Source organism: Halichoeres trimaculatus, unplaced genomic scaffold (assembly GCF_033239565.1).
Source record: "Halichoeres trimaculatus isolate MK-OKI-2021-1 unplaced genomic scaffold, fHalTri1.1 fHalTri1_scaffold_19, whole genome shotgun sequence".
NCBI lineage: Eukaryota > Metazoa > Chordata > Actinopteri > Labriformes > Labridae > Halichoeres > Halichoeres trimaculatus.
This window is the reverse complement of record NW_027437197.1, coordinates 14,527,064-14,544,390: the sequence shown is the minus strand read 5'-3', so window position 1 is coordinate 14,544,390 and position 17,327 is coordinate 14,527,064. Positions and strand designations below refer to the sequence as shown.

At 41.3% G+C, this 17,327-nt stretch overlaps 2 protein-coding genes across 2 annotated transcripts; one reads left to right on the top strand and one right to left on the bottom strand.

Moving 5' to 3' along the window:
- Positions 1 to 2,243: 2,243 nt before the first annotated feature.
- arhgap15 (Rho GTPase activating protein 15) lies at positions 2,244 to 8,891 on the top strand. Its single transcript, XM_074694143.1, has 13 exons — positions 2,244 to 2,287; positions 4,397 to 4,568; positions 4,644 to 4,721; positions 5,025 to 5,168; positions 5,717 to 5,806; positions 6,057 to 6,155; positions 6,253 to 6,388; positions 7,477 to 7,611; positions 7,745 to 7,843; positions 7,977 to 8,054; positions 8,160 to 8,294; positions 8,398 to 8,503; positions 8,606 to 8,891. The coding sequence occupies exons 1-13, from the start codon at positions 2,274 to 2,276 to the stop codon at positions 8,778 to 8,780; spliced, it is 1,461 nt and encodes a 486-aa protein (XP_074550244.1). The 5' UTR covers positions 2,244 to 2,273; the 3' UTR covers positions 8,781 to 8,891.
- rubcnl (rubicon like autophagy enhancer) lies at positions 8,828 to 16,391 on the bottom strand. Its single transcript, XM_074694142.1, has 17 exons — positions 16,278 to 16,391; positions 15,180 to 15,348; positions 14,479 to 14,806; positions 14,209 to 14,318; positions 14,025 to 14,122; positions 13,559 to 13,862; positions 13,410 to 13,455; positions 13,213 to 13,318; positions 12,986 to 13,125; positions 12,845 to 12,909; positions 12,512 to 12,551; positions 12,195 to 12,272; positions 11,808 to 11,928; positions 11,390 to 11,451; positions 10,988 to 11,141; positions 10,214 to 10,304; positions 8,828 to 10,136 (listed from the first exon to the last, which is right to left on the bottom strand). The coding sequence occupies exons 2-17, from the start codon at positions 15,280 to 15,282 to the stop codon at positions 10,054 to 10,056; spliced, it is 1,929 nt and encodes a 642-aa protein (XP_074550243.1). The 5' UTR covers positions 15,283 to 15,348; positions 16,278 to 16,391; the 3' UTR covers positions 8,828 to 10,053.
- Positions 16,392 to 17,327: the final 936 nt, after the last annotated feature.

Genomic DNA, 17,327 nt, shown 5'->3' with positions numbered 1-17,327 from the left:
TTTTGAGACTACATCAGCTGTTTATGGCGTGTCTTGATGGTTAAACAGACTTTGTAAGCTTATTTACTGTTCCTCCTCTTAAAACATGACAGTACGCCCCTGGGGCTCCTATTATTATAAACAAACTACCTGTGTCCACACTGACAGGTGAGGATGTGTTTCAAGTGCAGAGGGTGAGGAGCCTTTAAACAGCATAATGTAAAAGCAGCAAGCCCCTGTCACCTGCTGGTCAACCTTTCAGCGGTGCTGCCCTGAAACCTTTCTGTCCATCAGAGGTCAATGTTTGAGTGTTTGTTTGCACAATTTAAACAATGTGTTGCCCTCTGGGGTTTAAGAGCAGTCAAAAACTAAATTTCTTTATTCTGAATGGTGTGTTCTGAAATATCTTGATTCAGCCACGTCTTCATACGGCCCACCACCCTGGCTCATCCTTTCAGCTCCTCTGTCTTATTTAGCAGAGACCTCACATTGCCTGCATTAAGTAGGGAGAGACGTGGCTAAATTCCTTCTCCAAAAGTCTCTGTCACCTTGCACCATCACTCTTCTCTAATATTCAGTGCTTCAAAGTTAAAATTTTGCATTCCAGAGTTAAAAACAGTCCCAAACTCTTTCTAACAGCACTTCTAAAAAGGACACATCTCACAGAAACCTGCAGAGAAAAAATCCATCTGTAACAGGCTGCATACTTAGACTTCAACTATTCGCACAGGAGGAAATGTTAAGAGAGTATCTTACAGACTTCTATGAAATCCCTGGTTTAAAAATCTGATCTCAGGACTTGAGGAAGATTTTAAAGAAAGGACTTTTTTGACTTGAACTTGAACTCTGATTAATATCAGAAGAGATTCTTGAGTCCTACAGTGTGTTTAGTTTTATGCTGCTTACCATTTTTGTCTTACCTTTATTTTTATTATGCACTTTCAGTGCATAATAAACAGTTCTTACATCCGTCACAGCTTGCTTGGCTGCCTGCATATGTTTAATAACTTTAATACTAAGTTATAAGGAAATTAACACCTGTACGGTTTGTGTTGATGGAAAAATGATCTTGCCAAACAAAATCATTCAGTAAACCAGGTTATAACCATGTTTATTTCTGCTGTAAAGATTAGCTTTTTAAATTGGTTCAAATGTGCTTTCTGGTGGTTCTGCAGCCAGCCTCTGGTGGACACTTGAGGAATTGCAGATTTAACACTTCTGCATAGGCTTCATATTTCTCAACTTTATTTAGATGTTTGATTCGATCATTAAATCCATTCAGATTTGTTTTTATTTTTATTTAGCCTTTATTTTACCAGAAATATTTTTGATGAGTTGCAAGATCTCTTTTACAAAGGTGTCGTAGCCAAAACAGCAGCACAAAAAAGCTCCACACAAAGGCCAAGACAGAAACAGTAAACAACAACTGCAAATAAACAGTGCATCAGTTTATAAATTTGCAGCATTTGGCAATAAAACAAGTGCACAGGCTCATCAAATGATCCTTAATCCCGGTTTTAAAATAGCCCAGGCTAACATGAATGCCCAGTTTTAGAAACTCTTGCAGCTTAGACCAAGATAAAGGAGCAAAAACACTAAAAGAGCTAGTCATAGGAACCACAAACAGAATCTAACCATTTGACCGAAGGTTACAGCCAGTGACAAGGAGTCAGTAACGAGCAGAAATAAGATGGCAGATCTTTTAATATGGCCTAATGAAGAAAGACGAACCAATGCTCCATTCTTCTGGTATGTAGGGAATACAGATTTCATCATACAAGACACAGTGACTGCTCAGGTAGCTTTTACACCACAACAATGCTGGTGAGCCTCTGCTGAAGAACTGCGGTACGCTGTGTCAAAGGCCTCAGTAAAATCTACAAAAAGAGCGACCCAGTGTTTTTGGAGTCTGTGGTTTTTATGCCATCTTAGACCTTCATTGTAGCAGTAACAGTACTGTGGTTTTTCCCAAACCCAGACTGAAGGTCATCAAGAATTACATGCTACAATAAAAACTCTTTTAGCTGATAACCTACTAGTCCTTCCAGTTTAGAAATAGGTCAACAGGTGATTGGGGAAGAGGGATCACCACCTTTTAGTATCTGGGTAACATTAGAAATCTTCCAGCTCTCTCTAAACCCTGTGTGCAGATACATTTTCTCTCTTGAGTTGTTTTCTCTCAGGAAATGGTTGCAGCAGTTAGAGATGGCTGGTTTGAAGAAACCACGTGATGAGTCTTACTTCCTCTTACAGTTTGGCCTCGTCTCTTGCTTTCTGTCACCAGTGGCACAGAGATGGCGGGTGCGAGGTAAGCTCACATTCAATGATCTGTTTTGTGTCTGTTGTGATTGTATGTCTGCAGGTTTCTGCTCAGCATCACCTTAACTCTGCAGGTCTAAGACCCTGAAATGACCCTCTTCCTTCATGTTACACTGCTTTTATTCTCATAGTGTAAGGAGGTTAAATGAATTTAAGCAAGACTGAAGCTCAGCTTCCGTGTGGAGGCGTGTTTCCTGTAAGCAAAAAGTCAGGAGGGTCTTAGATACGTGACAGCAGCAGCTCTTCAGTTGAGAAATGTGGTTGTCTGTCAGCCTAAGAGTCTAAAAATGTCCAAATGCTGTGAAGCTTCAGACGACTTCACTTTGGTTTGAACCATGAGTGAGGAGCATCTTCTCCTCAGTATAAATTCAACATGCAATGTGGCGATCTGTACTTTCATATCTACGGTTTTACACGCTCTCTGAACATCTAAAAATGTTTCCTGTGTTTGCAGTGACTAATTTTATTGATACGCTCCGTTCAATCAAAGCAGTTTGTTATCAGTTTTAATCGCCACCCATCCACTCCCCGTTTGAGGTGAAAGAGGGCTGCAGCCTTGTTGAGGTCCATCATATGGAAAAATAACAAAAGACAAACATCCGTTTATGAACACACTCACAGCTTTAGGCTGTTTATGGACACACTCACAGCTTTAGGCAGTTTAGACAAGCATGCGTCCACCTGACAAGCATGCTTTTTGACTGCGGGAGGACATTCAAGTTCTCCAAAGCCCGTGTAGGAGAAGGTTTACTTTTATCTCCAAGGCCAAATCAAAAAGATACCTGAAATTATTCGTCTTTGTGGCCATTGGTTTTTTGAACAGGTTGTTGGTGAACGGGGTTAAATTTGACGCACCAGTGATGGATGATGAATCTGTATTTATTCATTTATCTATTTATTTATTTACACTTGTTTCTTCTTTTGAATCTTTTAATGCTTTTTTGTTGTGTTTGAGTTGTACGAATGTATGTTTTAACTCCTGTTGCAAATCGAATTGCCCTATGGGACATTAAAGATTTTTAATTCAAAATGAACACATGCATACGTGTGAGAGTTTGGGCCTACATGACATGAAAGTTCTTGCTGAGGATCCCTGGTTCTGAAGATGTTTTAACCTTTTTGACTTGAATAAATCAGCTCCCTCCTGACCTCTCTGAGCTTTTTTTAATAAAAGTGAAATATTTGCAAAGAAACAGAGCCTGAGCTACTGTAGCATGTCTGCCTGAGTGAGTCTAGAGGCCTGGTTTGAGGTTTGCACGTGAAGCATCCATCTTGAAACAATGCTATTTTTGTTTTTCCTCATCCAATCAGCTGAGGTGTTTTATATCTTCACTTTTCTTCTTCACTGTTTCTGGTCATTAACTGACAGACGGACTGAGGTTGGGTAACCACAGTGAAGCAATCGGAGATGAAAACAGGAACCTTAAAAAAAGCTGAAGCTTCATAACATGCCAAGGACAGAATGAGAAGAACACGTGAAGTTTGTGTTTAAGCGATGAATCTATTGAACTCCTTAACTGTTAATTTGATGATATTTAGCATGTGTGTTTAATGAGACTTTAACTTCAAACTTTCTGCAGAACTGTCACAAGATGTCATGATAACCAATGCTGGTATCTGACTCTCTCTGAGTGGTTGGCCTCAACCTTTTCCCAGTCCATGAAGGGATTTTCTCAGCAGCAGTGGTCTAAGATCGCAGATTTTCTTCTTACTTTATTGCACATGTGCATGCTCTAGATGTTTTTCATTGTGCCAAACATCTTTCTAGTTTCATGGATGTTTGTTTTGTTGTTGTAAAGGCACTTTCTGGCTCTTTCTTTTTATGAAGCAGTAAATGTCACAGTGAAATGTGTGGCTCTTGCAGGAGTGCTCATGGGTTGCTTTGTCTTTGTTTTGTGGAAGTGTTGTGTTTTATCTCTGATGTAAGGGGGGCACGAACATCCTGCTGACAGTTAGACAACATCACGAGACTCTCCTGAGGGAGACTGCAGGAAATTTGTGGTCAAAGCATGACAAATTAAGAAAGAAACACACAAAGGTTTAGGATTCAAAGTTTTCAAACTGATCATGAATTGCTGTTCTGTTTGTTCGTCCTCAGAATCACAAACATCCAGACCGCTAAGAAGCAGCTGCCTATGATTCAGCCTCTGCAGCAAACAGCCACTCAAGACTCAGTGCAGATACGAATTAAGAGCTCAAAGAGCTCTGGAGACAGACTCAGTCAGTCTAAGTCTATGGTCCTGCAGGAATCTGACCTGCCTCAGAAACCAGTATGTAGACACTTCACTTTGTCTCGTTCTGTCTCTCTCTTCAATTTAGTTTCAAACTTCATTTTCTGTCTTTAGATCTCTCGGCATCGCAGAAATCAGTCGCAACACAATGTGGCTGTGCAAGGAGGCGGGGCTAATATTTTTAAACCACTGGTAAGTTTCTGCAGTTATATTACTGCATTCTTTCATGACTGGTTACAAACATTAATGAACTCCAGACACACAACAATCAGTTAGAGAAAAATGGTTGTTTTTTGTTCTATAACTATTTCACATGTCTCAGCAGGTATAAGGACATGCCACTGTGTAAATATATGTGATATATGTGAAGGTTAGAGTCGAGCTCCTGAGTGTGTGTGTGTGTGTGTGTGTGTGCGTGTGTGTGTGTGTGTGTGTGTGTGTGTGTGTGTGTGTGTGTGTGTGTGTGTGTGTGTGTGTGTGTGTGTGTGTGTGTAGGTGGAGCTGAAAGGTGAACACCTGAACATGGCTAAAATCTCAGAGAGTGGTAAGAAGCAGAGGAAGAACTGGACTCAAATGTGGAGCGTGCTGACTTCAGACCAGCTGCTGTTTTATAAAGAAAGACAACCAGAGACTAGCCAGGTACAAAAATATTTGACCTGCTATTCATTTTCTACTTTATCTCTTCTTTGATCTACAAAAAAATTACACAGACTTAATGAAAGATGATGTAAAGATTAAACAAAGACTTAATAGACAAAAACAACTACCACTACTTTTTACCCAACGAAACCTACAGTCATGAACGTTTTGGTGTGAGATGGGACTGGATCTTAATAGAGCTGCACGATTTGGGGAAAAGGTGCGATTTGCGATTAGGTGGACAATATTGCGATTGCGATTGTGCTTGCGATTTAATAAAAAAAGTTGTGTCATGATGAGTCTACACGCTTGGTTGGTTATCATGGAGAAAAATCTGAATTGCATGTGCTGACATTGCGATTGCGATTGCGATATCCTCTTTTGCGATTACATAATTGCGTGTGCTGACATTGCGATTGCGATAATCGTGCAGCCCTAGATCTTAACCTGTCTTGATGTTGGATCATTGTGCTTCTTTCTATGTATTCCATCTGCACTGCATGTCTAATTTATGTCTCTTTTTATTGCTCCAACCTCTTTGCGCTCAGAAAACAGGGGGTAAGGTGGACGCGGTTCAGCTGTGTGGAGCTGTGATTCAGTGGACGACAGAAAAGTCAAGTAGGAAAAATGTTTTTCAGGTAAAAAAGGATGAAACCTCCTGATTATTAGTTAATTTAATATTATGAATACGTAAATGATCTTTTAATCCCTTCTTTTTATCAGTATGTCATTTGTAAAATGTAAAAGACAACCTCATTTGGTGAGCACCCATAAGAACTTTGTAGCCCCACCTCCAAGCCAAGCTCCACAGATCCTCAGTGATAGATCTAAGACTGCTTCCACCACCTTAATTGCTTTCATTGCACTCATCATTTTAATTTTCGACAGATCACAACAAACACAGGAAGTGAGTACCTCCTCCAGGCAGACAGTTACACCATCGCCGTGAAATGGTTCGACGCCATCAGAGGGAGCATTGACTCTTTAGTAAGTCTTTTAGATCATTTCAGCACTGCACAGAAACCTTCTGATCCAACTGGATTTAATACTGGACATAAAACTAATCTCTGTTCTTTTTGTCCAGACAAAGGAAGATGGAGGGTTTTCTCTGCGGAGGTCAAACAGTTCAGATTATCTGCCCAGACACAGCTCCTTACCTGGATACGGTTCGGCCTCCCCCAGCAGCAAGCAGCCCAATTCAGCTCACAGACGCTCCATTAGTGAGTGACACAGGCAGACAATGAGTGTATTCTTTATTGGCTTAGCTGCAGCTTCTAGCACGCAGGCTGTGAGGAGTTTGAAAGTGATCTTCTAGATATATGCCTGTTTGTAATCCACACTCTAAAATTAGATTATCAGCACCAATATTAGATTAAAAGTTATTTTGAATTGCTACTTCTCAGCCTCCCAAACGTGTTGAGCTGGACCGGATTGATTTACGGCACGTCTAGTTCTGTGTGACAACACCACGCTGGCTGAGACAAAACACAGAGAGCTGTGTTTTTCTCTGCTAAAAACAATTTCTGTGATTAATTTTGTAGTGATGGTGGACACTGGAGCCTAACTGTCAGACAGAAAAAGGACAGAAGAGCAGAAAAAAGCTAAACAGGACAGTGATAGAGCCCAAGCTAAAAGCTAACGCAGGGGCTAAACTGTTAATGCTAACATTCACTCCAGACCACATGCAGCAGTTATTCTGCAGTGGTCTGTTCAAACTTGAGAGTCTATCAATAAAATGAAGAGTGAGGCTACGTTAGCTCTGCTTGGTAGATGACTGACAGGACATAGCTAACCAGGATTTACTAACGTTACAAATTACAGACATGTCTTAGAGCACATGGCTGCGCCACATGTAGACAGCTACTAAACTACTTACAAACTGGGAGTTTGTTGTCACGTTAGCCTACAGATACGTCCGAGCACCGACTGATGATTGCGCTATGTTTGCTTGTTGTCATGTTTCAAATCGTATTGCTACATGACTGTACTGATAAATACCTTACCTTCGCATGTTGTATCCAGTAAAAAGTTGTCTTGATGAAAGAAAATTTGTTTCAATCAGATCTTCATTCAAGTCTAAAACAAACACACACCTCGCTAAAAGTAATTTAAAACATTGTGTCTCTGGGCCAGGAGGTGGCAGGGCAGTCCAATTAAAACAATTCCTCCTCATAGAATCTTTAAAGGAGATCTTTGGAGATCTCTTTACTGCTTTGGAGCAAACACTGGAACCAGCTTGATAGTTTCAAGCAAATGCCAAGCTGCTACACACTGCCCTAAAACATCTCTCTCGTTTTATTTCCTGCAGACATGTTTGGCAGCTCAAAACTAAAACATAGCACGTCTGACAGCGCAGACAAAAATGGAGTGAAGAACAGGCTGAAGAAGTTCATCATCCGACGTCCATCCATGAAGACTCTGCAGGAAAAAGGCCTCATCAAAGGTTCCTGTTTGTTCTTTTCAAAATAAAACCCCAAAACCTGACCAAAAGTTAGCTTTTTACAGCAAATGTTCTAACCATTAACAATCAATAATCTATTTTGACCTGACCACTATCACTACTCTCAAAATGCCAGATAGAGTTTTTGGCTGTCATCTGTTGACGCTCTGCCAGCGTGAAGGAAGCAGTGTGCCCAAGTTTGTACAGATCTGTGTGGACGCTGTAGACAAAAGAGGTAAATTCAGACTCCATCGATCAACCTACTAATCAATTAATGAAATCTAAATTAGTCTATATTTTTATTTAGATGAATTAAATGAGTGAGTGAGTTAATTATTATTATGTACTTGGGTGGTTTGCGTTTTCAGGTCTTGGGGTGGATGGAATCTACAGGGTCAGTGGGAATCTCGCTACTATCCAGAAACTTCGCTTCATCGTTGATCAGGGTCAGCCAAACACCTCCTTGTGACATTAAAAATATCCTCCTTTATGTGGTCGCCCTGAGAGTGAAAATATGTACTTGTAAATATGTCTCCGGTCTGTCCCTGCAGAAGAGGACCTGAACCTAGACCACAGTCAGTGGGAGGACATCCATGTGGTCACCGGGGCCCTGAAGATGTTTTTCCGTGAGCTCCCTGAACCGTTGTTCCCCTTCAGGTTGTTTCAGCCGCTTGTGGAGGCCATCAGTGAGTTTGCACAGAAACTTGTGTTACCATGTTCTCCTGAGTTTTACGTGCTTCACACATTAAAATGAAACCTCTGCTGCTGCTTCACTGCTCTTTATTTCAGAGATCAAAGAACCCAAACCCAAAGTTCAGGCTGTGAAGAAACTGATCCTCGGGCTTCCAAAACCTAACAGGGACACTATGAAACTGCTTTTCAGCCACCTGCACAGGTAAACCAGCATTCACCTGAGACACACCCGAACAAAGAAAAAGAGAGAACAAGCACTCCCAGCCTGATTCATCACTACTATGATTCCTCTGCTTTTTTAAAGGGTTTTGGCCTTTTCCAAGAAGAACCTGATGTCCACTCAGGGCATCGGCATCGTGTTCGGCCCCACCCTCATGTGGCCTGAGTTGGATGCGGGAAACATGGCTGTAAACATGGTCTACCAAAACCAGATCATAGAGTACATCCTGGTGGAGAGCCAGGAGATCTTTAGCCTGTGATCTTGAGACGGACTCGCACATTAAAGTTACAAAACAACCCATCACTCTGCTTTCTTTTCAGAAAACTCAAAGAGAGCCTGGTCCAGACTGCACTGTAAAAATAACAGAAGATTTATGTTGAAATAAAGTTGTTTATGTCTTTACTAACTTCCGGTTCAAATGTCTGCATATGTTTCACAGGTGCCCACAGGGTCAGTCCAGCATTTACAAGTCTCAGTGGTGAAAACAAACTTTCTTTAACAGCAAGAAACCTCAAGCAGAACCAGACTGATGTTAGACAGACATCTGCTGGGACCACGTTGGAGTTAGAGAGAGTACAGAGGTCAACAAGGATTCTTCATCAGCTGCAAATGCAAAAACACATGCAAAAATGTGCAGCGGTGTAACTGTAACAACATCAGACAAGCTCAAAACACACAAAAGATGTAGAACAGAAAACACAGGAAGTCATAAATCATTTACAAAAAACAAACCAGGAGTGCTTTAGGCCGGAGGGGCTGTTACAGATCGTTTGCTCTTTTCAGAAAATGACTGTACTTCAGGGGCTGAACTTGACACTCAGTGAGTTTTCATCGTTTAGCATTAGCATTTCTGTGTGTTTGTTATCATGTTTTGGGACAAATTCACAAAGAGGAAGAGCTTTCAGCTTCATGTCCTCACGAGAGAGACATTTTTCCGTGACAGGGTTTAAGGAAGTTTCTTGGTTTACTTTATAATGAAAAGCCGTAATTTTACATAAATATGTTACAGGAATGCATCTCCGTTTCTACCAAGTGTGTGATTTAACCAGCTTTGCTTGAGTTTATCTGGAAGCTTTGAGGATGCACCCCAAGAAATTTTTACAACTTTTGAAAGTGGACAACTGAACATTCAAAGGGACTCAAAGTTTTGACAGTAAGTGACAGTAAAGTTGCTCTCTTTAGCAATAGTTGCATCACATGTGCTGGCAGCATCCCTTGTGAGGCTTGTTTTTCTTCACACCTCTGACTGATGAAACCTCTGAGACAGTCCCATCACCTGATGCTGATCCAAACAGGTGTGAACCACCATGCAGTCTGCAGGGGTTCAACAAGCTCTGTCTGTCCACACCAAGGGCTCATGTTTGTTGGACACAGAGGCTCTGATGGAGAAGCAAGAGACAGACAGAAAGACCAAAATAATGTCACAGAAGTAATGTGTGAGTGAAAGTAAAGTCTCTTTATTTCCATGGGAAATATAAAATATTTGAGAGGACTTCAACACCACAGTTGTCCCCCTTTGTCAATCTGTCCAGTCATTTCCTCCATGATCTGATTCGAGCACATTTCGGACACTCTTTCTCCACAAAACACTGTTTGTGAAAGCACGTCCTGCAATCTGTGATAAAAAAAGAATGTTTGTCATTTCAAAACAACACATTGCAACCTCATTTCAACTTCAATCTTGTTGCTCACCTGGACAACGCTTACAAATGTCTGTCTGGAAAGGAAAGATGACGTCTTTCTCTCTGCAGAACTCACAGATGAAACCTCGGGCCAGACACAGCTGAGTGAGGAAGAGGAGGACATGTGGTCAACATGAGAGTAGTTTGACTTTACTGTGAATAAAGTGAAAACATCCAGAAGTCTGTGCCTGATTAAAACTGTTTCTGTGTGTCTGAGTTTGGTGAATTTAATCAGAGGAAGGTGATTATAAATATTATCAGGTGTCTTTCTGCACTTATTGTTAATCAGCCGAGTCCAACAAGCTAAAATAAGAAATGATGGGGAGACGGCTAGACCCATTTTACAGGTTTTATTTTACACTTTGAAGCACTGAGCTCTCCTGTTTGTCGGGGTTCCTGGAGAGTCGTTGATTCCACCTGTGTAGATTCTCCTCAGCCAGCACAGGTGTGTGTGGCTCAAGGCTTTTCAGACCCATATGTGGCAGTGCTTTTAAGATATAAAAACCGTGCCAGCCAATCAGAATGAGCCCCTGACATTCGGCTATGACGTTTGAGAACCGAAAACTCTGTTTTATGGCGTCCACGTGGAACCATGAAACCGAAGTTTTCAAAATCCTCACTTTGGTTGGAGTTTTCACAAAACATCGTTTTAAGTGACGTAATACTGCGTTTTCGTGCGGATGACAGGCGTAAACGTATAAAATGATATGCGGTTTTCTGGATACCATGCTAAGTGTGGACATGGCCTTATATTTGAAGGAAAAACAAAGCTGCTCAGACTGACCTCACAGTTTTCTACATGACTGACAGTCGAGTTGAGCACCGCCCGAGCCTGAGCGACGAGCCGACCCTTCTTCACCCTCAGGAGGTCGTCCATGGAGAACAGGTGAGGCTGCTCGGTCAGGTGAGCAGGAAGCTGTTCAAACTCTGACATCACCCTGAGACAAACACACACACACACACACACACACACACACACACACACACACACACACACACACACACACACACACACACACACACACACACACACACACACAGAGTCTCATCCAAACACATTTCTTGCCCTGGGGGGATATTACTGCAACCATGAAGACCTCTTTTGGCTTCAGAACTCTTACTGTGCAGAAATAAAAATATTACTTAAAAACAGTCGATCTGAACTCTGAATTCAGTAAAAGCTTACTGTGCAGATAATCTGCAGGCCTTCAGGAGCCTCTTGATGCCTAGCAGCTGATCCTGGAGCTCCTGAGGATAGAAGAAAGAAGGAAGGAGATGGTTTTTTAATGACCTTACTCACGCAAAGTAAATTTAAGAGTATTTTCCTTTTATCTCTCTTTTTTTCCCTCCAGCTTTAAACATTTAAATACAAAAATGCTTTCAAGCATACAAACATAAAACTAATTTCTGGTACAGTGGTTTTCTGTCTTTATCGCGCATCTGGGCTTGATTATTTCAGTTCCAGCTCTCTGCAGCTGCTCTCTGGTTTCTAGTCTGTTTTTTTCTGCCTCTTTTGCACTCAGACCCCAGTCATTTGCATGAACACGGGGTAAAGAGGAGGAAGTTAATCATATATAAGAGTAAAAGTTTATGATTTAACTCACTCTGAACCTGTGGAGCTCCTTCACTCGGGTGTTAAGTGTTTTACCCACATAGCTGAGATCAAACAGGGGCTGGAACCAAACCGAGTCCAGCAGCTGTTTGGAGAAATGACTCACAGGAAACCTGCCATTTAATATTAGATGTTATTAATTTTGACTCTACCCCCCTAAAAAGGACCAAGGGTATACCCCTGGGGCCCTTTGAAACATCCCCCCAAAAAAAGCTCCAGGGTAAACCCTTGGGTTTTTAAAATTTCTGAAAACCTACTCTGAAAAAGGCCCTAGTAAAATCCAGGTATATGCCCAGGGCTTTATTAAAAACAATAAACAATACACAACATAATGATCTGCAGCTAGTGAATAGATTCACAGTTAATAGTTTGATCTCACTTGTTAAAGTCCCAACAGTTGAGAACTCGAGCAGGAATCACAGCCTCAGAGCCGCTGTGGCAGCAGTCGCAGAAATACCTGAAAATAAAAACCAATCAACACATTAGGGATGTCTAATTTGAGCTGAGCACTCTCACTTCAGCACTTAGTGTCACACTGAGCCCTCTGATAAAAGATAATCCTCCAGATTTTAGCTTCAGATCTCTGAAAACTTTTAGATAAATGTCACAAAATTTCATCCCAACATTCTTCTCAGTCACTGTAAAAAATTAATCATTGGATCAGTTGCATGGCACTAAACATCAGTTCAGACAAACCTGCCCAGGTATTCACAGTAACGCAGTTTCTTGATGTGTTCTGACGAAAAAGAGAAAGAGGAAAAGGTGAGTTTCTTTTCAGAAGTATCGGACAAAAATATGTTAAGACAGAATTTTTTTTGTCTGATTCAGTTGAGTTTAGAGGCCTCAAAGTGCAGCTTATAAAACTAACAGTGCCCTCTAGTGGTAGGACTAGGGGTTGCAACTACAGATTGTATATATAATATATATATATATATATATATATATATATATATATATATATATATATATATATATTTTAATCACAGCTCTGTTATTTGTAGGATAAATCGTATGGATTAGATAACTCACTGTGGTCAAATTCTGTCCCACATCCTGCACACAGAAAGTTCTGCAGAGCGATGACATCACAGCGTCTGAAAATAAAACCCAAACTGTCAAAACCCACTCCTTCTCACACTCTTTCTCACCTTCCCTCTGTCTGATGTGGACCTGTGGTTTGGCTGGACGTCAAAGATGAGCTCGACTTGAGGTGGAGTCCAGCTCAGTGTTCCTCTCATCCTGGTCCTCAGTCTGATCTCCTCCTTCAGGCTGCCCCTGCTGCTCACTGACACACCAGCTGTTCCAGGTAACTAAACACAGAGAGGAGGTCAAAGGTCACAGATTTAGGAGGTTTTACAGGAAGCAAGTGTAGCTGTAGTGGCTGTTGTTGATCTGACCTCCCGCAGGGAGCTCCGGAGACTCAGCCTCCCACGTCGAGGTTCGTCTGATGGAAGCCAGCCCCTCCTGAACTCTAGGACCAGCTGCTGAGCCAGGTCCTCTGCACTGCATCATGGGAAAAACACAGAGTTGCATGAAAAAAAATGTGTTTTTTTTCACATATACTGAACAAAGTGTGTGTTAGTGTTGCTCTTACTTTCTGAGCGCCTCTTTTGGTGTCTGCGTCAGGTCCATGACACACTCTAAAGTAAACAGAGCAACTTATCATAGGTGATTCACCTCACCAATCATGCTGATGAAACTGAAATTAATTTAAAAATAAGATCTTAACTATCATCATTTTACCTTCAAACCCGCTGTCACATGAGAGGACAGAGAAAGTCTTTTTTTGATGGTCGTCATCTCTCACTTCCTCCCCATTGTCTTCGTCTGGTGTGCAGCAAGAGTGTGTGTTTGACAGTGATGTCTGCACATCTCCATTAGAGTTTCTCTCCTTGTGATGCTCCAGTGAAGCATTTCTGTGCTTATGTTGTTGTGATGCTCCTCCTCCTGCGGTGCTATTGTGTTTGTATGCGTCCATCATCAGGGTCCACTTCACTCCTTCCAGGACCTCCAGCACCATGTCCACCACGATGAAATGAGCGTTTTCCTGCAAGTAGAAATAAATCATTGCATGTAAAAAGAACAGTTTCATATTTTAAGCTACTCTTGTAAAATGTTCTAGCTCAGATTTCCACATGCAGAAGTCAAAATAATGTGAAAGTAGCAACAGATCATATGTAACCCTTGATATTCTCTCAGTGCAACTCACTTGCTCCAGCTCACATCTAGTCCTAAAGATGTCTGCAGAGTATTCTGGGATAAAGCTGCTCCTTTTCTCTCTGCGGGCATCTCCTGGAGTACGGGGCCCTTACAGAACACACATAAAGGTTCAGCTTGTCATGAGTGAACTCATCACTTGATCTTAGAATTGTCTGTATCTGCAAAGATCTTACTGCATCCTGTGTGGCTTGTGCTGGACCCCATGTCTTCCAAGCTGCTGCCCTTCAGGAGCTTATGCTGTTTCAGGGACAGGGAGACAGGAAAAGGAGAGGAAGAGCCCGTGCTGCAGGAGATAAACGATCAAACACATAATGAGTTATTGCATATGATTATTTAAAATCAAAGTTTTTCTTTTGTATCCAGATCCATTTTTGCTTGTTTTATTCCAGATTTTGACTAAACTGTGATCTAAAAAGCAGAAACAGCTGTTTTTGTGGGTTTACCTTGATGAATCTGAGCTGTCAGCACCTCCTTCGTGCCAGGAGACAGGTCTGTGCCGTCTGATGACTGGGCTACTCCTATGCAGGATGAGGGGGCTCTCCTCCTGGGGAGTCTGACAGTTTCTGTCTCCTTTTCTTCCTCTATCATCAGAGTGAACCTCAGACTCTAAGTCTGAGTGATAGGAGAGCATAAAGGCCTTCTCATGAGTACTCTTTGTGAGCACGGTCTGTGGGTGGTGATGGGGAGCTCTTCCTCTGGTTTCTGGTGGAGTCAGGAGGATACGAGGGACTGATCCTGGACCAGGTTGCTGAGAAAGTTCTCCTGTCGTTCCTTTTAAAGAGCATGAGGAGACAGATTGGTATTTTAATAAAAGAGCATAGTGTTAATTCCCTCTTCCATCTCTTTGCTTATACTCTCCCCGTCATGGCTCTTCATGTTTGCACATGAAAGAGAGAGGAGATATGCTCCTTCTGCCTCTATCTTGCACAATATTGCACAAATATAACTCGCATGAAAAAATGATTAATCCTAATGCAAGCAGTCCAGACAGAATTATTTTAGCTGTTTGTTTCGTTTTGACCCAGACTAATCAGACTGACCTCTTTCTCGCACCATAAAGAGGTCGAGAGGAAATGAGACAAAGGATCAAGGTTTCATAGCAGGTTTGATGTTTTTTACGGAGCTGCCTCAAAGCTCTACTCACCTGCAGAGATTTTACCTGTTGGTGCATCTGCAGAGTCCACACACCAGCTGACATATCTCTGTCTCCTGAGGGATACAGACGAGTCTCTGCTGCAGTCGTCCATCTGATTGAGATAAAGTTTCTCAATGACTGCAGGTTGGGTGCAAACTTCCTGCTGCAACAGCTCTTCCTGGGTGACGAGAAATCACAAGTACAAAATGACCCAACATTTCAGGATCAGGACCAAGAGTCATCGTTGTCCAGCTGAGATTTATACTTTTACAAGGCTCAGCTTCAGTCTGACAAGCTGTCAGGCTTACTGTTTTGGAGACAGACCAGGATCATAGTAAAACTTTATGATTGTTAAAAGTCTAAAGTCTAAAGAGCTCTGACCTCATTTAGCACAATCAGATAAGTTCCAATGAGCGGATATGAGGTTGCATTTCTATTCTTGAGTTTGTTGTTTCAAAGTATTTCAGGAGAGATGTGTTGATGACATAACCTTAAAAAAAATCATTGAGATTGAGTCACCAGCTTGTAGAAGTGTTGGTTATCATAGATTTTAAACCTTTACTGATCAGACTGTAAAACAAAAGCCACACAGCTTCACTCACGTTGATTAGTTTCACATCATCATGCAGTGTGAAATAACTGTACTCTGAGCAGAAGTGATGCAAAATGTGTTTTAAGAGAGGAGCTCAAACTGTTGATAGGGCTGGAACAAATTAGTCATCCCATTAATGCCATCATTTGATCAAAGTTTGATTACTTTATGTCTGCTCATGGAGCAAAAAATGAACTGAGCTAAAACACATTAAGATTTATCCAGAACACAGAAGTAATAGAATTAAATAATTCTAAACTAAACTAAAACTCCAAGTTTATAGTCTGAGAATAGAGTTGGTTTGCTGTGTCAAGTCTTCAGTAAATGTGGTTGAGATGCTGACCGACTGACGCTCAGCAGCTTCATGTGTGGGCACAGAGATGAGCTCTGATTGTGGACAATAAACTCTGAAGCTTTTCCTGTTTCAGTCAAAGCAAAATTCACACACACTGAAGAAGCTAACAGGAGCAGGATTCAAACACAAAGAGAAAGAAATATAAATCAAATGTACTCACCGTGAAGTGTTATTTTGAGTCCGTTTGAAGCTGACTGATGGGACTGAAACCAGTCAGAAACCAGCCACAGAGAGAGAGAGAGAGAGAGAGAGAGGAAGAGCAGTGTGTGAAACCCATCACTTCCTGAATTTAACAGACTTTTTTTTTTTGAGGTAGAGCTGTCAGCTGGATATCTGCAGAAAAAATATCATTATGCTACAAAACAGAAGAGTTTTAAAGAAGTAATCCTCACCAAACCTGATCAGAAACACTGTGAAGCTGACCTGAGGGTCGAGTATGTTAAATCTTTCGTCTCTGTTCCTCTTTTTTCTGAAACTCTTCAACAGAAGGGAAGTTTTCTTCCATTACGCTTCAACTTTGTTTTTATTTTTAGCTCAGTTTTTAAATATTTTTTTACATAACTAATGTGTTTCTCCTTCCTGTGCAGAGAAAAAGGTTTGGCTGAGTAAGTGTTAACATGAATAGCAGTCTGACTCATGCAGAGACAATGAAGTGAGCTTTACATTTGAAGCATATAACATATGAACATAATCTTACTTGTTAAATGTGTTTTTAATCTAATTGAGAGTTTAGAGCATGGGTCACCAACGTGGTGCTCGTGGGCACCTGGGCGCCCGCAAGAACCACCTAAGGTGCCTGCAAGGCATGTTCCAAAAAGCACTGGTCACAATGGAGCTCCCTCCTACCATCATGTTCCGTAAATCATTAATAACATCAATTGTGAAATAATAAACATTAAGCTGTGAGCAGCCTCTTCACATAGTATTACCACTTCTGCTATGATAAATATTTTTTAAAAGTGATATGTGCAGTTTTGTTCCGAAATTTTTATCAGACGATAGCCCTTTGTGCCACTCATTTCCCGTAAGCTATAGCCCTCAGTCTCAAAAAGGTTGGTGACCCCTAGTTTAGAGGCTTAAACCCTTCTGTTTAGATGTACTGCTACAGTGAAGTGTCAGTCTTAAAATAAAACAATATTTTTGGCACAAAGTTGGGCATTTCTTATAAACTATTTGTCAGATTTCATAATGCTTATGGGCAATTTGAGAG

Coding starts and splice junctions, on each gene's coding strand:
- rubcnl (XM_074694142.1), bottom strand. CDS start 15,282: ATGGACGACTGCAGCAGAGACTCGTCTGTATCCCTCAGGAGACAGAGA. Junction 14,319..14,478: donor GACAGCTCAGATTCATCAAG/GTAAACCCACAA, acceptor TATCTCCTGCAG/CACGGGCTCTTCCTCTCCTT. Junction 11,929..12,194: donor AACTGTTGGGACTTTAACAA/GTGAGATCAAAC, acceptor ATTAAATGGCAG/GTTTCCTGTGAGTCATTTCT.
- arhgap15 (XM_074694143.1), top strand. Junction 6,156..6,252: donor GAGGGAGCATTGACTCTTTA/GTAAGTCTTTTA, acceptor CTTTTTGTCCAG/ACAAAGGAAGATGGAGGGTT. Junction 8,504..8,605: donor CTTTTCAGCCACCTGCACAG/GTAAACCAGCAT, acceptor GCTTTTTTAAAG/GGTTTTGGCCTTTTCCAAGA.